Source organism: Ambystoma mexicanum, chromosome 1q (assembly GCF_040938575.1).
Source record: "Ambystoma mexicanum isolate Mex_15411 chromosome 1q, UKY_AmexF1_1, whole genome shotgun sequence".
NCBI classification, from domain to species: domain Eukaryota; kingdom Metazoa; phylum Chordata; class Amphibia; order Caudata; family Ambystomatidae; genus Ambystoma; species Ambystoma mexicanum.
This window is the reverse complement of record NC_090922.1, coordinates 1340569084-1340590496: the sequence shown is the minus strand read 5'-3', so window position 1 is coordinate 1340590496 and position 21413 is coordinate 1340569084. Positions and strand designations below refer to the sequence as shown.

The following is a 21413-nucleotide window of genomic DNA, read 5'->3' as shown; positions in this document are numbered from 1 at the left end:
CTGCATTCACTGCTGCAGATCGAACTGGTTCGGTCATCCTGTCTTCGTCCAAGCTAATAGGGGAATGGATTTCTTCTCACATTTGCCAAATGAGGTGAGGTCTTAATGCTGCTGGCCGATTACCTTTTCTTTCCCAAATAGAGTGACTCTGGGACTATGAAAACCTTATGTGTAATCAGGCTTGTCCTCCAGGATGGCAGGGTTTTATTTTCCGATGCCTCTTAGGACTCCATGTGTTGTGAAGCCTTGATGCTCCAAGGTTTTTCAGCAACAGACCACTCACCTTTAGGTCCCTTTATGGACCAGCGCAGTGCACGGATTGCTCACAGACCAGCCTTCAAAGAGACCTAGTGGTCTAGTGGACCCATAGAGGGAAAACCGAGACCTGGATAAAAGGTGCGTGGAATAAATAAATGCTTTGGACCAAGGCAGAGCCCAGGAAGTCAACTGGAGAAACGCAGCACTGCATGTACTTCCCTATTTAGGTCTGAAGAATGTGGGTGTACCAGGTAACGTTGATGGTCCTTCTGTGCTATCAACTGTGTCAGGCTAAGAGAGCAAGCAGTCTAAGGTGCTGTCTTGTCCACTCCTCCCAGATAAGTCATGTTTATTAATCATTGCACCAAGGTTGCAAGACCGGAGACTAGCATTAAGCTTTAACTCATAATGCCACTCTTCACAACAGAAAACCAATTTAAACAAAACTTTCACCACAAGGGACTACAAATCCCCAGAGGTCCACTGTGTCACTGTAGTCATGTGTTCTTTTCCAACAACCATTCCTGTCCCAGCACACCTCCTATGTCATGTCCTCAACACAACAACAACCTTTTCTTTGCTGCTCTTCCAAGCAGATAAGTCAACCTTTTTATTTCGCTGAATTGGTGTGAAATGTATACATTCTGATTATTATTTGGGGCCTTATCGATACTCCTCACTTCTCTGGGTAACCTGTTCATAGAGTGAACAGGCTTCGTTGTACTTCCCACTGCGCGCAAAGTGCAACGCACAGGATTCATCACCACGGTGTGTTTCAGTGCATTGAAGATGGAGACATAAAGCTCAACTCCTAAATACAGTGAGGAGCAAGAGGTAGACAAAGATCTGTCCTTGAGTTTTAAAAGGGTCCTGGGTGACTAATTAGTTACTGCAGTTTCACAGAGTGTGCGACCCATCCAATAACACCTCCAGGCACTAGAAACTCACAGCTGCAAAAGGTATGGCTCCAATAAAGAGAAGGAGAGCGCCCAGCCCTGGTGAGGGTACCTCATCTAAGCACCCCAAGAAGGAGGATTTGTCAAAGGGGAATGACAAGAGCCAGAAGAGCGGCCCCTCTTCTACCCATCCGGGTAAAAAAGGATGGGGTCCAACAGACACCACAGGAGGTAGCCGATCGTTTTGGCAAGTTAAAAAGCCTTTATAGGAGGAACGGATGTGCAAAACCTCTTACCCCCTAACCTAGGGCCAAAGTACTCAGGGTAAGCCAATGAAGGCGATGCAACCTCAGATGAAGAGCAGGGAGATGATTATCAGGATCATAGCAGCAAAAAGGCAAGTCAGCCCAAGCAAACAGCACAACTGCCCAAGGGTACACTAGAGAAAGGGGACGTCATGGGAGACATGCTGGACTACATTCGAGTGCATTTCATGTCGAGTCTCTGTGCAGCAATGTTTGGCAGTTGAACTGTTTCTCGTTGGATAATCCAAGAAAGTCGTTGTTGTGGTCAGGACATGACATAGGTGCATAGGTGTGCTAGAACAGGATTGGTTGTTGGAAAAGAACACAAAACTACAGAGACACAGTGGACTTCCGGGGATTTGTAGTCCCTTGTGGTCAAAGTTTTGTTTACATTGGTTTTCAGTTGTAAAAATAAAACATTTAAAAAACATTTAAAAAAGAAGAAAAGAACATTATATATTTAAAATGGCTGCTGTGAAGAGTGGCATTGAAGAGTTAAGGCATAATGCTTTTATTAGAATCAAGACTCCCTGCGCTGTAAGCCTGAGTAATCTTCATTGTGGTTGCTCAAAAGTCCACATATACACACACAGCACAACATTTTCTACTCGCCAAACAGGCAACAGCTAGTGGCGAGTGGACATTTTGAAACGTGATTGCACCAAAACTAATCTTTATTTTTGAGCATGGAATAATCAGCTAACGTTAATCGCAATTGACATTAACAGCCATTGCAAATATGTCGATTAGAGTACTGTTAATTACTTATTATCAACATGTTCTATTTGTTATTAGAACTATAATTTGGGTTGAAATTATTTTGCCACCACTAATCACACTTTGTCAACCTGTTGTCTTTCAGGGCAAAACTAAGTCTCATCTTTTTGATCAAGACACCTCGGAGGCACTAATGCTGGGGCAGCAAAAGGCACCATAAAAGAATTTGAAGCAATCTAGTTGGGCAGCAAGCACTCTACAATAAACTGAATCATATTAACACGTTTCAGTGGGTTGAGTATATCATGTACGATTGTTAGGTTACACCCTTCCGAAGTCAAATATAATTCTCATTATTTCAAGGAACAACAAAATCCATTAACAAGATGCAGAGAGAATAAAGACTTGGGGATGATTTCTACTGAGAACACATCTGGAGCTATACACCTGCAAAGGCTTACTTAAAGCTGCCTTTTTATATATTTTTTCTTTAAACGTTTTAATAACAAACAGGCAAATAATCTGCATCTAGTGCCAACGAACCCCTGATCCCTTCCCTCCAGTACATCCCTTCATGATATTCCATTTTCCTTGACTCGAGTCCTCTGAATCCATATGTATCACATGTTATGTCGGCCCAGTCCACAATTCTTGTCAATGAGAGATCAGAGCACAACGTATTATCCCCATCGAGACCCCCCTGAAGCCTCGCACAGTCCAATCCATAACATTTCGGCGTCGTTCAGTGGCGAATCCTGCTCCCCCCCCTCCCCCCATCTCCAACATTAGGCTGTTGCAACAAGTAGTGTGTATGCATACCACATTTTTGTCATTACACCATTGCCGGTTCATTGATTCCCCAACCATTTTCCATGTCTACACAGTACATTATGTCCCCTTTCCATTGCGAGATTTATTTTGGGATACCATTCCCACCCACCCCCCCCCCCAACCTGCATTGCCACCCTCCTTTTAGCTAATATGAGGAGCAACCCGGTTAATTTCCTGGTGTATTTGGAAACCTCCTTAGTACACCCCAGTATTCCCACCAGCAGTTCAAGGTCTGCCATCCCACCGATCGTATCAAACACATGTACCGAGAACCGTTGTACCTCTGGGGACCCCACGCTACGCGGAGGAAATCAGCCTGTTTCGAGTGACATCTATTGCACCTCCCCGAGGTATCCGGATAGTATTCCTGGAGCTTAGCCGTTGTACAATAAAATTGATATATGTACTTGAATTTATTCAATTTGAACCTGGCGTTGATGGCGCCTTTTCTGATACCTTCACAACAGTACTTCCAAATTTCTTTCGGGATCACCCGCCCTAGCGTTCTTTCCCATTTCTCCCTTGGTGTTGACCTGGTTATGGACCTAGACTGCATGAGCATTGAATAATAACCCTGGTGTGATCTTAGGGCCCGTCAGACCCCTGAGCAATTTATCCAGGATGGGGGCAATCTGTGGTTGCCCAGGGAACATGGTAAACACCAGGCGCAGGCTCACTTTAAATCTGAAGTACAAATATACATCAGGGCGGACAGCGCCCCTCTCGTCCTCAACTCACTGAGTGTTACGAACTTCCCATCTGAAAAAAAAAAATAAATAAATTTAAAAAAAAACACCTCTCCAAAGTGCGTAATTCCCAACTTTTTAACCATATTCACAAACCCCACTTAGGTCGCGATCACGATCCCTGGTTGGTGTATTACTTGAGTACCTCCCCCTTCTTTTTGTGTTCAAATCTAGCCCAGGCTTTACAGCTCACCTCTACCAAGTTCTGTGCACGCTGTGTCCTGTCCGGAGCGGTCAGAATAATTGACCGGAGTAGATTTGGTGCGACTACCGCTCTCTCCACTTCTACATGACTCCCATCTCCTTGCGTCCCGTACCAATATGCAAGGAACCCTGCTTGTGCCACATCGTATTATGCATCAAATTCGGGCAGGGTTAATCCGTCCTCCCGTATAGGTGCTGTCAGTTTGTCACAACACACTCGGGCTGATTTACCTGCCCATAAAAATTGTAAGACAGCAGCTTTCAGACCGCAGTAGTCGTCTCCTGAGACAACTATCGGGGTATTTAGGAAAATATAAAGAAACCTAGGAAGCAGCGTCATTTTGACAATAGATACCCGCCATATAGATTCAATGGGAAGTTCCTCCATCTCATCATAGCCTCCAGAGCCTGATTCAGAACCCTAAGGTAGTTACTGTGATAGACTACAGCCGGATCCCTGGCAATAAGGATTCCTAGATAGCGAGTTTGAATCATATGCCATTGGAACCCCCAGCCATCCCGGTATTGGGTGACCCTTTCAGTCAATGGGAAAAGCACTGACTTAAAAGTATTTACCTTCAACCCTGACACCTCCCCAATCTCCTGAACTTACCTCATAACTGGACCTAGGTTCTCCCTGGGGTCTTTAATGAACAAAACCATATCATCAGCATATAACGATATTACTACCCTATGATTATATAATTAAATTCCACAGTGGAAATATTTTTTATTTTTTTTTATTTTACTTGTAACAATTAGTTATTTACACAACTTCAATTACAAAGATTCATACAAAAATTCATCATCTTTCTTTGTCATCAATTAGCTCTCTGATAGGTTCATTGTTTCCTTCCGGCTCTTTCAGATGAAGTTTGTTTTCAGCACAAGGCTTTCTCCAAGATGTTATCGAGAAAATCTACCACTGCACAAATTGATTTAACATTATTTCCAGCTACCAGCATGCACCACAGGTGGTCCGTTGGATGGACATTTGTTAGATGTTTAAAGAAAAATGCACGCTGAGTCGCCACCTGGTCGCAATCAGAGACTAGATGTTTAAGTGATTCTACTTCGTTTTTACAGAGCCTACATTTATTATTATCTATCTCTTTGTAGTGTCTCATGTACATTATCTCTTTAGTTTCATATAAATTTAGCCGAAATCTTAAGAATTTGTTGCAATGGTATCTTGACGGAAATCTTGTTAAGTATTTGGGCAGCTTGTCAAGAGTATTACATGTCAAGCCTAAATTAAGCGAAGATGACATTGCCATTCGACGTTCTTCGTTTTTTATCCAGTACCAGGATCTCAGTGGAAATATGAGTCCCTGACCTTTTCAGCAAACGGTTCAATCGCCTGGGTGAAGAGCAGTGGGGACAGTGGACACCCCCGTCGTGTCCCTCTCTCCAATGGGATAGTCTGTGTTAGTTGGCCATTCACTCTCACCCTGGCGATGAAGTGATCCCCCATCCCCATGCGCCGCAGTACAGTCAATAAAAACGGCCACTCGACCGAACCAAACACTTTAGTGGCGTCCAGCAGCGGTGCCACAAGTGCCTCTTCCGGGGGCACTACTGCCATAAGCCCAAACATCCTCCGTAATCCATATGAAGTGGACTGACCCAGGATGAAGCCTGCTTGGTCAGCCGCCACCATAGGCGATAGTCGAGATGCAAAGATCTTTGCTAGAATTTTATTGTCAATGTTTATCAATGAGATTGGGAGGTATGAGGAGTAGTCGTTCCCAGGCTTATCTGCTTTAAGTAACACCACCACTATCGCTTCTTTCAGCGATTCTTTTAGGAGTCCCGTTTCTAAACTCTGTTGAAAAATCCCACGTAGATGTGGTGTCAATTTGTCTGCGTATTGCTAATAGAACTCCACTGTGAACCAGTCAGGTCCCGGCGATTTCCCATTCGGTAGAGACTGAAAAGCATCCCGAATCTCCCGGTGCTAGGGGGCGTCCCAGCTGTTCTCTGTGATCATCAGTGCACCAATGCAGGGCCACCTGATCCAGATATTCCTCAATGTCTACCCTACCAGAGATCTGTTTATTTGTGAGGAATAAAGACGGCTATAGAACTTGAAGAATTGACAGACTGTGTCCTCAAACCTGTCAATCCCCTGTTCGTCCGCTATTGCTCGGATTCTACCTTTCAGGTCGTCCATCTTGGTTGCCCTGACTAGCGTGCAACCAGGTCTGTTCCTCTCCCCATATTGAAGAATATTACTCATATTGCCAATGTATTTGACTTCTCAGAATGCCAGTGTCTGGAAATCTTGCATGTGCTGCAGAATCTCAGCCTGTACCTGGTCTGTGGGGGGGTGTTGTTGCCTGAAGCCTCCGATTGATGCTCCCTTTGCTCGACAGTTCCCCCTCCTGATCTACTTAAGGATCCCTGCCTCTCTGGATAGGCATTCGCCCAAAAAAATAATCCAACCTCGATGCCGAATTGTGAGAGGCAAGTATACTGTTGCGCCGTTTGGTTCCTCACCCGCCACACATCCACAATATCCCACAGAAGGGTCATGTCCATCAACCGGCTGGTCCCTCTGTGGCATACTCCATGATTCTCCTCTCCTCCCACCCCCCGTCTTGTCCAGCTCTCAGGTTGTAGCACTGCATTGAAATCGCCAGCCCAGATTACCTCCCCAAGCTACTGGTCTACCCAGTCTAGTGTATCCATTGGGTCCATAGTATTTGATCAGCGTATACGTTTTTCCCTTGGATGGTGCCCCTGTCCTCGTCATCTTTCACCACTTTGGTTTGGTAAAACCTGACCTTGTTATGTATCAAAATGCCCACTCCCTGGCATACGAGGAATATGAGAAATACCTGTGACATCCCAAGGGTTTCCCAAAGGTGGACTCCGTGTTTGGCGTCTGGTGAGTTTTACTGTAGGAATGCCATTCCTACCTGATGCCTTTGCATGTATAGCAAAAAAAAAAATTCCGGCGTTTAATGGGGCATTTCAACCCTCTCACATTCCATGTGCAAAAATTAAGTGTAGCCATCTTCTATTACACGATCAAGCTTCCACATAATTACCCCTGTTGCCAAACTGGTCAAGAAGTACAGCCCCTGAAATCATAAGAGCCGATGTACCAAGCCCACGCCCCTCCCCGACCGACAACCCCAACTCGTCAGTGACGACATCCCCCTCCCCCTGCTGAACACCCCAACTCATCAGCTGATACCTACTACTAACCCACAGCTCAGCCTGCAGCTTTCGCATGAGGGGGCTGCCAGAGGCGCAGCCACCCTCCATACCCCTAGAATATCGTGATCCCCTATCCCGTCCCCCAGACTATTGGGCACAGATGCTGTGCAGTGTTAAAGGATATGCATCATCGAGTACACTTTCACGTGTTGTTTCCCCGTTGTCGGGGCTATCTTGGCTGCATTTCCAAGAAAGCAGTGGCTTCCTCCGGGGTGTGAAAGAAGACAGCCCGCCCCTCATGCTCGATCCGAAGTTTTGCTGGGAACATCATGGCATATCAGATCTCCCCCGTCTCTCAGCTGTTTCTTCACCTCCATAAATGTCCTCCTGGAGGCTTGGACTTTATCCGAGAAGTCAGGGAAGAGTTTGATGGTGTCACCCTTGTAAATTACAGTCCCTTTTTCTCCGGCCTTGCAGAGGGCGTTATCCCTGTCTCGGTAATTTAACATCCGAGCTATGATTGGTCAGAAGGGTGGGGGGCGACCCCGGGATTGGTCCCTTACCAGTGGGCACACGATGCGATTTTTCAATTATCTATATTGCTGAGCAGCCCTCAGGGCCTAGTGCCTCCCGGAGCATGTCCTCCGCCAGAAGCTCCATGTTCTTCTGCTCCACAGTTCACAAGCTATTCCTTTTGGAGCGTGATTCCAAGTCGTCCTATTTATCCAGTAATTCTTTCAGTGTCCTTTTCACATGTGACATCTCTGACCAGTGAGGTAGACTCGTCTTCCACGGTTGATACTCTTCCCTCCACTTCGTCCAGTATCTCCCCACGTTTGTCCAAGCGGACCTGTATGTGATCCACTTCACAGGTCAGCGTGTCCATCTTCCCATCCAAGGAGTGAATGCTGGTCTGCAGCTGGGTGAACATTGTTTTTATATCCCGAAAGGCCACAGATGGATCTAGTGTGGCAGCTGGTGGCTGCACTTCTGGGGACCCCCTCCATTGGCTTGTTGTGTTTCGCCTGAGATGGGGTGTGAAAATGTAGCTTGGATTGTTGCTGCCTACCGCCCTTGCTGGATTTGGACATTTCCCCTCCGTTATGCACCCTAAATCGTCCCGGCTATAGTCCCTCAGGGTGGTGCGGTCGTCAGTGTTGCCTCAGTGCCTGCCTTGTATTGCCCCCCCCCCCCCCCCCCCGACAGCCTTGCAGATTTGATGAAGAATGCACTGCGTCGAAATCTGGGGTGCCAGATTCTCAACACGTTTTACTAATGCTACGTTTGCTCACAATCTTATTAAAAATGTGGCAGCTACCCCATGATAAAAAAAAAAAAAAAAACCTGGTCAAGACACTAAGATACATAGTAATCTAAGACCCATAAATAAGGTCCCTTTTTTCTTAAAAATAATTGACAAAATTGCAACTGTACAATTTCAAGGACATTTGAAAAAAGAGGCCATATTACATCCAGGACAATCGGGTTTCACGTCTTTCCACAGGACTGGGAGTGCCTTGGTGAACCAGCAAACCCATGTGTCAAATATTGACAAGAGTAAATTGGGGCTGCTGATGTTATTAGATCCATCAGCAGCCTTCGATCACGTGGACCATGAGAAGCTTAATATCTTGTCAAGTACAGGGTATTGCTCTGCCAAAGTCACATCATGGATCGAGTCCTTCCTTATACATATGAAGTCAAGAATAGGTTGGGGGGGGGGGGGGTGGGGGGAGAATGCTACCTGAAAACCAGAGCCAATTACTTGTGGTGTACCCCAAGGTGCCTGCCTTTCTCCGCCACTTTTTAATGTATATATTCGCTCCTTATGCAACCTTTTAGAGAGCATGTGCACGCAAGTCACCAATTATGCTGATGACACTCAGCTCATCAATGAGCTGAGTGAGAATTATGATAAAGATGCAGAGAATATCCTAAACATCTATAAAAGCATATAAGACTGGATGACGACAAACTGTCTCTGGCTTAGCAGTCCCAAGACTGAGCTACCTATTTTTGGCTCAGTCCAGGCAAGAGCTAAATTGGGCGCCCAGTATGCAGGGTTCTCTATTGATAACCATCATATTGAAGTAGCAAAAAAAAAGGTGAAGACATTAGGAGTTATTTTTGAAGCTTCCGTGTGGGCAGGTGCTCAGGTAAGCAACGTGGTGAGAACATCTCAATACAATGTGAGATTGCTGCGGCTGGTCAAGTCATATGCCTCGACTACAAATTGAGGAACACTCGCTAGAGCGACTATAATGCTGAGGCTCGACTATTGCAATGCCTTGTTGAGTGGCGCGAGCAGAGGTTGTATAAAAGAATTACAGATGCTGCAGAATGATGCATCATTAAAAAGGTGTGTCCAAGAAAGAACACATTTCTGCACATAGAATGGATTTGCACTGGTTGCAGCCAGAGTCTCCTTCAAGATCAACACTTTGATGCATAAATTACTTTATGGTCTGGCACCATCCTTTTTACGGGAAGGTTTTGTAGAGCAGCAGTCGAAACAAGTCACATGGTCTAGCAATGCTATGTGTGTTTCCGGTCTTCGTAGCAATTGTGCTAAAGGAACTTGCCATTCCCTTCCCGTCCAAGCAGTCTTGGCCTGGAATAAGCTGCCAGTGGACCGGCGTAGAGAAAAGAATCTGTTGACGTTTCGTAAACATCTGAAAACTTTACTGTTTATTTGATATATTCACCTGGTCCTCATGTCTTTTTAGAACGTTCTGGTTTGTTCTTTTTGTGCGCCCCGATGCCTGCAGGCTCCGGCGCGAAATAAATAAATAAATGTTCCTGGGAATGACTTAATACTATGCTAAATTTATCCCAGCGTTTGCTAGTTGGACCTGCCACATGCGGAAATTAGCAAAAAAGGGGGTGACTTTCGAGTGGGATGACCATTGCGAGATGGAATTTCTGGAGATCAAAAGGGCGCTCAGACTCCCACTTTTGAATAATTCTAACCAGTCCAGAATGAGTATGGTAATGTAACGCTCACCTGATTCCCGCAGAGGCGCCGGTCTTGACTGGGCGAATACCGTATCTTCAAAGGTGATGTGTAACACACGGTTGGCTCTTTGGGCTGGACCTCTGTGCACTGTACGTCTGACTCGAAGAGTAAGATGTCTGCAGATAGAAAATATGGGATTAATGAACTGGGGTTATTGGGCGTCTCTCTCTTCTTCCCCTTCTCTTCTCCTGTAGAACCCCAAAGGTTAACGCTCTCACCTTAGGTAAGTGAACGCCGAGCTCTCCATCTGCCTCGGGGCAGGGTGCCGTAACCAGTTTCTTCACTGGATAAGGGTGCAGGCCTCTTGACCTCAGAGGACTGCTGTCCGTCGTTTACTGCACGAACGGTAAGTTCTGAGTATTTCAAATGTCTTTAAAAGTCTTTTGTAATGATGTCTCTTGCTTTGCAGGGTTCCGGCGATGGCGGATGACGGGCTGAAGTGAGTTGAGGATGGAACCCGTGTGAGGAATAGAAGCGCCTGGACGCACCTAAGTAAGCGCTTGTTGCCTGCTTCACGATGCGCACTAACTGTTCTTTCATCTTGCAGGTACAAGTTCGGAGCTGCTGAAGGGTGCCGGAATACCCACTGGGTTCGGCGTGGGAAGGAGTAATGGCACGTGAGTAATAAAGTTACCCAATGTCTTTAAACGCACCTTCTTTTGTCTTTCAGATGCGGGATGCAGCGCCAAAGGCCTCTGGAGCGTGCGAAGAGTTGGTAAGCTTTTGTCTTTCAGATGCCGGAATGCAGCGCGAGGCGTTGGTGACAGCCGATGGACCAGGTAAGAGAAGCGCTGTCACTGAAGACCGTAATGCTAACCTGTTCTTTCTTGTCTTTATAGGTGTTGCTGAAGACTGGATTCAGGATGGTAAGCCTTTTTCCCTTAGGCCCAGGATCAGATGCAGAAGACACGATGAGCGTTCTGCTGCAGAGGATGCAGAATAACGCAAAGCAAGATTCATCCATCGGGTGTGGTTTAAATAGCCTCCTGTGGTGCTTAGATGTCTTCTTACACAGCCTCGCCTAGGTAAGAAAAGAGTTCCTGCTTTCCAGAAGAGTTCCAGTGTTCTGAACCTAGGGAGTGGCTCCTGCCCCACCCAACAGGAAAAGTAGTCCCAAACAGAAGAGGATTAGAGGCTCAACTGGCAGGTAAGTAAGCAGCATGGTCTGCTGCAGGTAAGTCCACCCAAGCATTATGAGCCCGGCGCTTCCAGCGCTGGGACTGGGCATATTTATGAGCCTGGTGCCACTGGCGCCAGGACAGGGTCCAAAAGGTCCCAATTGGGACTGGTTGGCACTCGGAACCTGGATTATGGGTCTGCTTCCAAGGGAGTTGGGTAAGTCCTGACCTTTTGGAAGCAGAGATCATGACAGGCAACAACAGATGCCAGCAATAAAGGTCTGGGTGCAGAGTTATCAACAGGGAAGGAGGACATGAGCTCACAGTTGCATTTGCATCTAGAGGTTTAGAACAATCAGAGAAACTATTCACTGATAGAGAAGGAGGATGTTAGCCATCAAATGGACCGTGGATAAATTCAGGGCGTTCTTATAGTGAACTAAGTTTGTGCTGAGGTCGGATCACAAACCACTGAAAGAAATTCTGATCTCTAATGGGTTGGACAAGGTGTCTTTCTGTACAATGAAATGGATCACTAATTTGCACATGGGATGTAGAATATGTTCCGGCCTGCAATAGGAGGGGACAAGGGGGATGAAGGTAGATGCGAAAGCAGCAGCTGACACTCGTTTCATTGGACAGATTTTCGTGAACGAGGTTGGCAGGGGAAGGTGCAGTCAGACGGCAGAAAGGGCCCAGGCGAGAGTAGATAAGGGTCTGACACAGGAGAGATGGTTGGTGACTCGGGAGGAGAGCAAGAGATCAGTGTGGATGATGGCATCAATAGTGTGTCCAGCCGAGTGGGTAGGACAAGAGGGGAGAATGGAGAGGGAGACCAAAGGTGCAAAGGTCACAGAAGAGTGTGGAAGTCGTGATTGAGGAGTCAAGGTGGATGTTGAAGTTACCAAGGAAAAGGAGCTTAGAGGTGGATGAGAGGAGAGAGGAAGTGATATCAGCCCATTCAGAGAAGAACAGAGTGGTAGAGCCAGGTGGTCAGTAGATGGTGTCAATGGTGAGGGAGAGATGACCAGTTTGCAAACCAGGCTCTCGAAGGAAGAGCACGGCTGGGTGGGTATGAGAGAAGAAGGGACCTACTCGGGGATGATCAGGGCAACCCCACAGCCAGCGCAGTTCAGGGGTAGCATGGAGATAATTTTATATCCATCAAGGAGAAGCGAGCCAAAAGCAGTGACTGAACTGGCATTGAACCACGTCTCGGTAAAAGCGAGGATATCGAGGTGAAGATCTTCAAGGAGAAGGCAGATGTTGGCAGAGTGTTTTATAGCAGAATGAGCATTAAGCATTGCTAGATGCAAGAGGTCACTGATTTTGAAGGTTTTCCAAGGAGGGTTAGAGGGGCGTGGTACACCAGTCGGAGGGTGGGATGACAGAGAGAGTGGAAGAAGGAGTAGCAGGTGTGGGAAGCAAGTTGAGGAGGGACGGCAAGCACTTGTCAAAGAGGAGGAGGTTGGGTTGAGGGCCCCGAGTCAAGATAATGCCATTGAGGTAGACAATAATGATACACCTGGATGATGAGAAGCCCGCCAAGACTACTTCCCATCTAGTGCCACCGTTAATGGGTGAAGATGTGAGAGGAGAGCGAGTAGAGATGAGTCCATAGTTCTGGAGAAGGGACAGAAAAGAGGATATCAATGAAAATATTTCTGGAAGTTGCATGGACATAGGTGACTGTGATAAGTAGGCCAGGGTAAGTGTTCTAAATCTCTAAGCTAGAGAAGTACAGTGGTTGATTGCCTTGCAACGATGTTGCTGCTAAGCATTTGGGGATTTAAAAGAGCCATTTAGTGCCTACATATAGTAGCTTAGAAGCGTTGGGTTAACTTCACACGAACAGCTACCACATGCTCCCTGGAACTGTGTTTTTGGAAGTGTGCATAGAATACGCATTAGAAACTTCAGGAAGACATTTAAATCAGAATAGTCCACACATAATTGGTCAAATGAAAGTATAGTTTGAAATTCATGCTGACGTTACACATGTGGCATACTATGTACTGACTCTTTGAACCAGAGAGAGGGTTCCCAAATAGGTACCAAAAGCTGCCTTTAGGTTTATCTCATTGCATCTTCATTTCAATCCCTGTGCTATTTCAGAATGACGACTCCTTTTTCCTTAAAAATCTTATATATTGTAAAATTGGTTTTCCATCTGCTTTAGGGTTTTTTAAAGAAAGCTGCATTGAACAAAGTACTACTTTAGCTTTGAAAAACCACATATGATAAAACATTGCATGCTGCAGTAAAATTAAAGCTAGGAGGAAATGTCTACTGACCGAACTACAAACAGTAAAACCAGGATATCTAGTCCATAAACCCAGCTTAATTTCTTGATTAAACTGTTGTCATGTGAAAATCAATGTATTTTCCTTAACTGATTATTCATGAATGACCTAGATGTGATGTTAAGCGAGAGCATTAACCAAAAAGGCTCCATCGTCTATGTTTTAATGGTTTCCAGGGTACTGCGTCGCAGCATATATAAACATAATTCCTATGGCAACCATATGGATTAAGCCCTTCAAATCCATTCCACGAGTTAACGACTGGAGTACCACAATCATCCTCACTATCATCACTATATTTCAACATCTACCAGACTGCGGTCATCAAAATCTTCAAAAAATACAACATTACTTGCTAAAACTATGCCGATGACTCTCAAATTATCTACAAAATCAAAGACAACAAAGCGGATCACTCAACTCTAATCGACTGTCTGAAAAAAGTCTTCAACTGGAAGAATGCCAACAACCTGAAAATCAACCCAGGAAAGACCAAAAACATGATCATATCCAAAGACCAAGGGAACGAAAACGCCATCCCAAGGCCAACGGAAATGGGAACCGCACGAACACCATCTGAGTTGTAAAGAATCTGGGAGCTCTGATCCACAACACCCTAACCTTAGAACCACAAATAAACGCAATAGTGAAGAAATGTTTCTTCCTCCTCCACACGGCAAGAAGAATCCTACCTTTCCTCTCCTTCACACACAAAACACTATCTTCACCCTCATCATGTCAAGAATCGACTATGCAAACAGCCTCTACCGCGGAATACCAGAATACCTCCTGAAGAAACTACAAAGAATCAAAAATACGGCAGCCAGACTACTCCTCAAACTATCCAGAAAAGACCACATCAATCCTGCCCTAAAACCACTACACTGGCTCTCAGTAAAACATTGCATCACATTCAAAATCATGTGCTTAACGCACAGGGCAATCAGAGCACAAGAAGCAGAATTCCTTCAAAAGAAAATAACAGTTTACAAACCAAAGAGGCCCCTCCGATCCAGCAACAAAATCCGCCTGGAACTAAAACCATACCTTAAGAAAAAACTTGGAGGCACCTCCTTTTACCACTTAGCCGCAAAAACCTGGAACAACAATCCAAAAGAGATAAGAAACACGGAAGATCACCACAAATTCAGAAAACTACAAAAAACCTGGCTCTTCAAGACCACAGTCTCAAACTGAAAACCGAAACAACAGAATAAAAGGATTACTAAACTGGAAAGGACACGGACAGCCCCAGAACCGACAGGGAAGCTCCTGCAGTACCAGGACGGATGACACCAGATAGACTGAAACACAGGCGACACCCATAGAGACGGAGTCAACTACCCCAGACAATCCCACCAACAACCTCACCGACCCTTAGTTGCCACCAGGTACCAAATGTCAATTGAATTGTTGAGATACTGACAATCACCACACTAGCTGAGTGGTGGACATTGGCAGGTGCCCTGGCCACAGGAGTAGGAAGGGAGGACAGGTGGGGTTGTGAGGGAGGCTGGTTGAGGTGGGGGACAGATGTGAAAGGGACAGTGAATGCAAGATGGGCGCAGATCAGTGGCGCATCAGGAGAGACTACACAAGCCCAGCACCTCAATTCAGGATAGAGATGCCAACTACCCAACTCCACTAACCATTTCCCCCCTCTGCACACACACCTCTCAAACTCCAAACCAAACAACCATAAACCTACAGCACAACAAACCACACAAACTTCACTACATTGCAACAACACACAAAAAAAAAAAAACACCACACACAGACTTCCACAACAGTACACGATGACTACTGGCCGCAAACACCCCAGGCCCAGCCAACGGACTACCGGGCTGAGGCCGCCAACAGCAAATCACTGCTCTCTTGCACTTTTCCTGCTTTCTCCCACCAACTCAACCTCCCTCTCTTTTTCAGAGCCGCCAGGGGACCACTCCGGTGGTGATAGTGCGCAGTACAAATGTCCTTTAACATTAACATATCAGAGGCGGACTTGTCAATTTGGAGCTATGGTTCACTCTCCTCATTAATATGCGAAATACACAACATTACAGCAACATTTGCTAGCTGGTTATTTGAAGGGCGACCCCCGGGCGAGGGTTGCATGGATGGCAACATGCTGGATTCTGGCCAGGAGTCTTTAATAATATAGCTATAGTTTCTTATAAAAGCGTGTACACAAATGGTGGTTGCGACTGGTAGTGCTGTTCCTTATAGTCGCGTGTTAAAACACATTGGTACTAACTAAGCTACGCCCGTGTTGAACCTTGTGTGTACTAATAGTTCCTGCTCTGCCAGATGCCCGTGGAGGTACATGCGCGGTTAGTAGTTTTGTACAGAGCTTTCTGGTGTGGTGGTTGCACGTGTTTTTCATATTCATCGTAGGATGGTATGGTACACTCATTCTGTAGTCTAGTGCCTGGTCTGTCAAAGTTAAGATACCCTGTTTCCGCACGGGTGCCTGGCCGCTGGTTGTGTAGGCTACCCGTGCAGTAGCGTGGGTCTCTCTGCATCTTGCGCAGTGCCTTCTAGTAGCAATTCACAAGTGGTGCTGGAAGTCGCACTGTCATTTCTAGCGCAGGTGCACTCTATCTGCTGTGTCACTGTTTCTACAGTGGCACACGTGCACTTGTGCTCCTTGGAATCTCAAAGTTTAAACCCAGCACTGGCAGGCTTCTGCACAGCCCCCCCAACTCCCCTACCTGTATTTCTTGGGGTCGTTGGGCGACTGTACGATGTCGGACTCTTCTAACCCATCCCCCGTGGGTCCGTGCCCCTGTGGCCCCACGCAGGCATCCACGCAGGAGCAGCAGCTGACGTTCGAGGGCATGTTCCTGCCGGGCATGACAGTTGAGGCAGCGATGACGTGTTGGTGACGCAATCGGTTATAAAGAAAACGTACAGCGCCGCGCAGCATACACCGCACTCCAATCCGGGTGAAGCTGCTGTTTAGCGACAAGTACTACGATGGGAAGGGTGAAAATGAAAAGAAGGTCTGCATTCGCCGGGTCACGCAGGCGCACTTGCACAACCAATAAGGGAGCATTACCGAGTTCTACTGTAGGACTAGAGCGCCAACATTCCACCAGAAGCTATGTCAGCACTGGACGCCATGTTGGTGGAGAAAGAAAACTTCGAATCCTTCACTTTCCTATGCAGCCAGCAGCATTTTTAATAAAAAAAGGCCCCCCTTTGTGCTACCTTATATTTTATGAGTAAGGGGAGGGATCTCACGCATTAGATTTCATTTCAGATGTCAGTTGTACACTTCAACTCTGTAGGTGTTTTCAAATCTGCATGTATTTCCTACTGAACAATTCTTCAGGATTTCAGTATTTGCTGAGTTTTTATATTGCATAACTGTCAATAGTATTTGCTGTTTTTGCATAGTTCATATATGTTGCAGTATTAGACATTGGCTATTGTCTGTTTTGTTTTAGAATCTGTCCCTCTACAAATGTGAAATAAATTAGAAGTGATATTGAACAGAACATGGTGCACCTATGACAGGTGACTTTCAACATGATTATTGAAAGAGAAACCTTTTGTGTGTAATAGCCAAAGCTGTCCATGTTATCACTGCTGTGCAATACAGTACAACAACGTGCCAAAGCTCTAAAATACATTTTAAAGTGCTATGAACAACACTACAACCAGAACAGTAGATTCATAATATGATATGACATATCTCAGCCATAATAGCATCCACCATTTATTAACAGTTAAGGGGGAGATTTTGCTGTCAGAAGAGGGGTTTGCTTTTTTCCCTAGTCAATTGCATTGTCCGTAAAGGGCATCTTGCAGCATAAAGTTGTATTTTTCTAGCACATTTTTAATTTAGTTGCAGGGACGTCACAAGAGGGGTGCAGGAGGGAAAAACTACCACGGGCGTCACGCTTGGGAGGGGCCTCGCAGAGGCCTCCCCTGAGTAGAAGGCAGCACAGTCCACCCATATTCATTATTTACATGGGGGACTGTGCTGCCTGCTCTCAGCCCCATCAATGATTTTGCTGTTTGTGGCAGCGCATTTGGTTCCGCCACAAACAGCAAAACAATGGTAAACAGCAGGGCTCAGAAGTGAGCTCCACCGCCTCCCATGATTGAGCTGACAGCGTAGACACGCTGAATGACAAGAGAGGACTCCCCTCCTGTCAGTCAGCATGTTCAAGTTGTGGAGACCCGCGATGTGAACAAGCTTGCTGACAGGAGATGAGCTCCTCTCCTGTTAGGCAGTGTTTCTACTTGTCGGAGTGAAGGGTGGGTCATCGAGTCCTCCCCGTGGCTGCTTGGGCACCTTTGAATGTTGCATGAAGGTAATCTTAAATTAAATGTGTATATATGTTTATTTACATTAAATGTTTTATTTATATGTGTTTGAATGAGCGTGTGTATGATGGTGTTTATGTTTGTGTCAATGATGTGTTTGGTTTTATGTATACATGCATCCAAGGAGTTGTGTGACTGGTGGATGAATAAATGGGTGAAAGTGTTGTATGTGTGTGTGCCAGCCCCTACCCCTAAGTTTAGGGGTGGGGCATGGCATTCTTTTTAGTTTTGGGCTATTAATTGCAAAGTGCCACCAATAAGCCAAAACTATTGCATTGGAGTACAGACAGTAGTGCAAATTGACTTTTTTTTTACTGGGGCATCACAGAGAACAGGGCAGGCCCAGCAAGGGAGGGATTGGGAGCAGGCCCAGCTGAAGATGTGTGGGGACCCACTTCACCATGATGGTTGGGGCCCTCCTGCTTAGAGTGAAAACAGTCTGAGGCACCCCCGGAGTGCATACAGTACAATGCGACAGAAATAAGCTTAATTACCGCTGATTATCACAAGACTGCCAACCAGCAGGGATCTTAAACACTAAATGCACACTGAAGAGCTGTAAACCCTTCTTTGTCAGCAAGTGGCTGATGTGGAGGAACCAGTGTTAGGAGGCAATGAGGTGATCACACCTATGTAAATCACATGCAAAGCAACAGCCGGAAAGGCTCCGGGAAACACAGCACATTATTGCTGTGTTACAAAACTGCTGAGTGGCAATATGGGGGCCGTTGCTGGGGCCCCCCCTCATGCCCCTTTCATTTGAAAAGTTTGAAAGGCCCTGACACCATCGCTGATTGGGAGGGTGTAGGCCAGGTATTTTAGTCACCCCCATAAACATTTGTCTCTTAGCCCCTCAGAAGTTTTATCGTGAACACCTGGAAAATAGCCCAATTTCTTATAATGTTGTCAGCAAAGTACAATATGCCCCCCCCCTTAAAATGTACATCAATATTTCAAGTACAGTGCAACATTGACAAGGAATTTCAAAGGGCTTCTGCTCAGACCCTCAAGTGGTCTTGTGGCGAAGTGTCTCACTTCTTAAGCTAGCAACCACAGTTCAAATCGTTGCTTGAAATAGTTTATAACACAAATGCACGACAGCATTCTGAAATAAATGTATAGTGAACAAAGATTTCCCAGGATTGTGGAGTCGGATCCGAGACCATGGGAAATGTATTTTTGGTGAAAACTAGACCGGGAAGATCAGGCACAATGATAGCACTGAGTACAGATAGGGAGAAATGACATATGAGACGGGACACAAAGCTTGTAGGTGTTTTTTGGTTATTTACCCACCCGTTGAATGCTCATGGCCATGCTATTCTCTATGGCAATTCCCATCCAGTTCCGGACCTCCCTCGCCCAAAATACCTCCTCATGGAACTCTTTGAACTGGCTTTAATCAAGCCTTTCTGTGACGTGGCATTTTTACTGGCTGAGAGTCCTTATATGGTAATACTGGCATATATTGGATGCAGCCTGCATGAACACACATTGGAACAGCCAGCATGAAAATATTTGATGCTGGCATATGTTGTAGGCAAATGCATTGGAAAATGTTCATGTGCATGGTTGGTGACTTGCAACTATTGGGTTTTTACATGTGCTATCATATACAAAACCAATTGCAAACTGCATGGCTTCTACCTAATGTTTCAAAGAAAGTCCTGTAAAAATCACTACTCTAACCCAATGTTTCAAACATATTATTGAGAGTGAGAATCCCTCTCAAACACCCCTTCTTTGGTTTGGGCTCCTCCACTGTGCTCTGTTGATCCCGCATAATGGGTGCAAACATTTAAGCCTCTTCAGTTCAAAAATTCACCAGCCCCCACTGTACATTATTTATGTGTCTATAATGTCTGCATCTATAATGTCTGATATTCACTTGGAGTAAATGTAGTCTGGCTCAACTCAAATATCATAAAGCTATCAAAGACGTCAAGATCTTATATTTCTCAAATCATATCTCTGCCACAGAGAATCGTTTGAAAGACCTTTTTGCTGTAGTCTGGGAATTTTCCACTTCTGTAGCCGCTGCCTCAGTCATACCCACGACGCAGGCTCCGTGTGACTCCTTGTTGATTTTCTTTAATGACAAGATAGCCACGATTCGAGAAAATATTTCTCTCACTTTTGGAACTTGTGCTCTCTCCTGCTGTTTCAGTTCCCACCCCTGGTGAGACTGATTCCTCATTCTTGGTTTTTTCCCCAGCTACTGAGGACCAGGTTGTTAAAATCTTAATGCAACTTAAACCATCTCCCCCAAGAGATACTATCCCTTAATAAATGATTGGAGAGTGTGGCAAGGAACTTGTCCAGATCCTTACTGGAGCATTGAATTTCTCCATGTCTTCTGGCTTTATTCCTTCTACGCTGAAGTGCACCGTGGTCTCTCCTCTTTTAAAGAAACCCTCCATGGAACCTGCTGTGCTAGGCAATTTCCAGCCTAGCTCCCTGTTGGGTTTCTCTATGAAGGTGTTGGAGGCGATAGTTACTTCCCAACTGAGAGATTTCTTAGAACAGTCGGCTGTTCTTGATGTTTTCCAGACCGGCTTCCATTTGGCAATGAGAACAGGGTCAGAGTTTGTCTCTGTTATGGATGATCTGTCTCTGATCCTTGGCCAGGTGGTGTAGGACTACCTATTATGTCACACCTCTCGGCAGCGTTTGACATGATCGGCCATGCTATATTGTGTCAACGCCTAGAAGAGATCGGTATTGGAGGGGCAGCTCTTGGTTTGTTTGGGTTGTTTCTTGCTGACAGGACCCAAATCCTCCCTTCCCCCTTTCGTCGCTGCCCCTGCCCCTCTTACCTGTGGAGTCCCACAGGGCTAGGCCATTTCACTATTATTGTTCAACATGTATGTCCTCCCTTTGGCCAAACGTATTCATGCCCACGGCTGCTGCCTCTATGCGTATGCTGATGATACACAGCTGATCATCCATATTGATCGTGACCGTGATCTGGTGTTGTGTCGTTTCACTTGGGCAATTGTCTTTCTGCTGTAATGAAGGTGTTGAACCTGTGCCATGTAGTGGGGTGGACCTACAACCTGCGGGAATAAGCAAGCGGAGATAGGTCACCCTGCAAGGGGGGGATGGGAAGAAGAAATAAACACAAGACAACCGAAATACAGTCATAGCATGAGATGAGCCACATGGGGAACTGCAGAAGTGAGGATGTCTTACTTATATTAACAGCCCAAGGGGCCCACGTATAATTAGCACTCGGCAAAGATGGCCTATCCTAACTAGAACACACACTACAGGGAAAATCCCAATGTTTGAGAAATCGTGCTCCAAGCACATGATCAGCCTCCCGTGAGTCAGAGGGATGGGGGATAGAGCTCACACAGTGCATCACTAGCAGACTGAGCCAGCTGCAAGTCCACAGGGTGATGTCAAAACAGGGCAGCTGGCCAATCCATCAGGCACTTGGGGATGGAGGCAAGGTGGACCTGAGCCAGTGATCCGTTCACATGGCTATGAATGTCAATTGGCAGGTGGTTATGTGAA

The 21413-nt window shown here is 45.9% G+C and overlaps 1 protein-coding gene across 1 annotated transcript in view; it reads right to left on the bottom strand.

The window, feature by feature from the left end:
- NRDC (nardilysin convertase) overlaps positions 1 to 16593 on the bottom strand; it is a 1236039-nt gene extending 1219446 nt beyond the window's left edge. The window contains exon 1 of the mRNA XM_069642204.1: positions 16271 to 16593. Within this exon, the coding sequence (XP_069498305.1) occupies positions 16271 to 16485 (215 nt within the window). The 5' untranslated portion in view covers positions 16486 to 16593. The remainder of the gene's footprint in view (positions 1 to 16270) is intronic.
- Positions 16594 to 21413: the final 4820 nt, after the last annotated feature.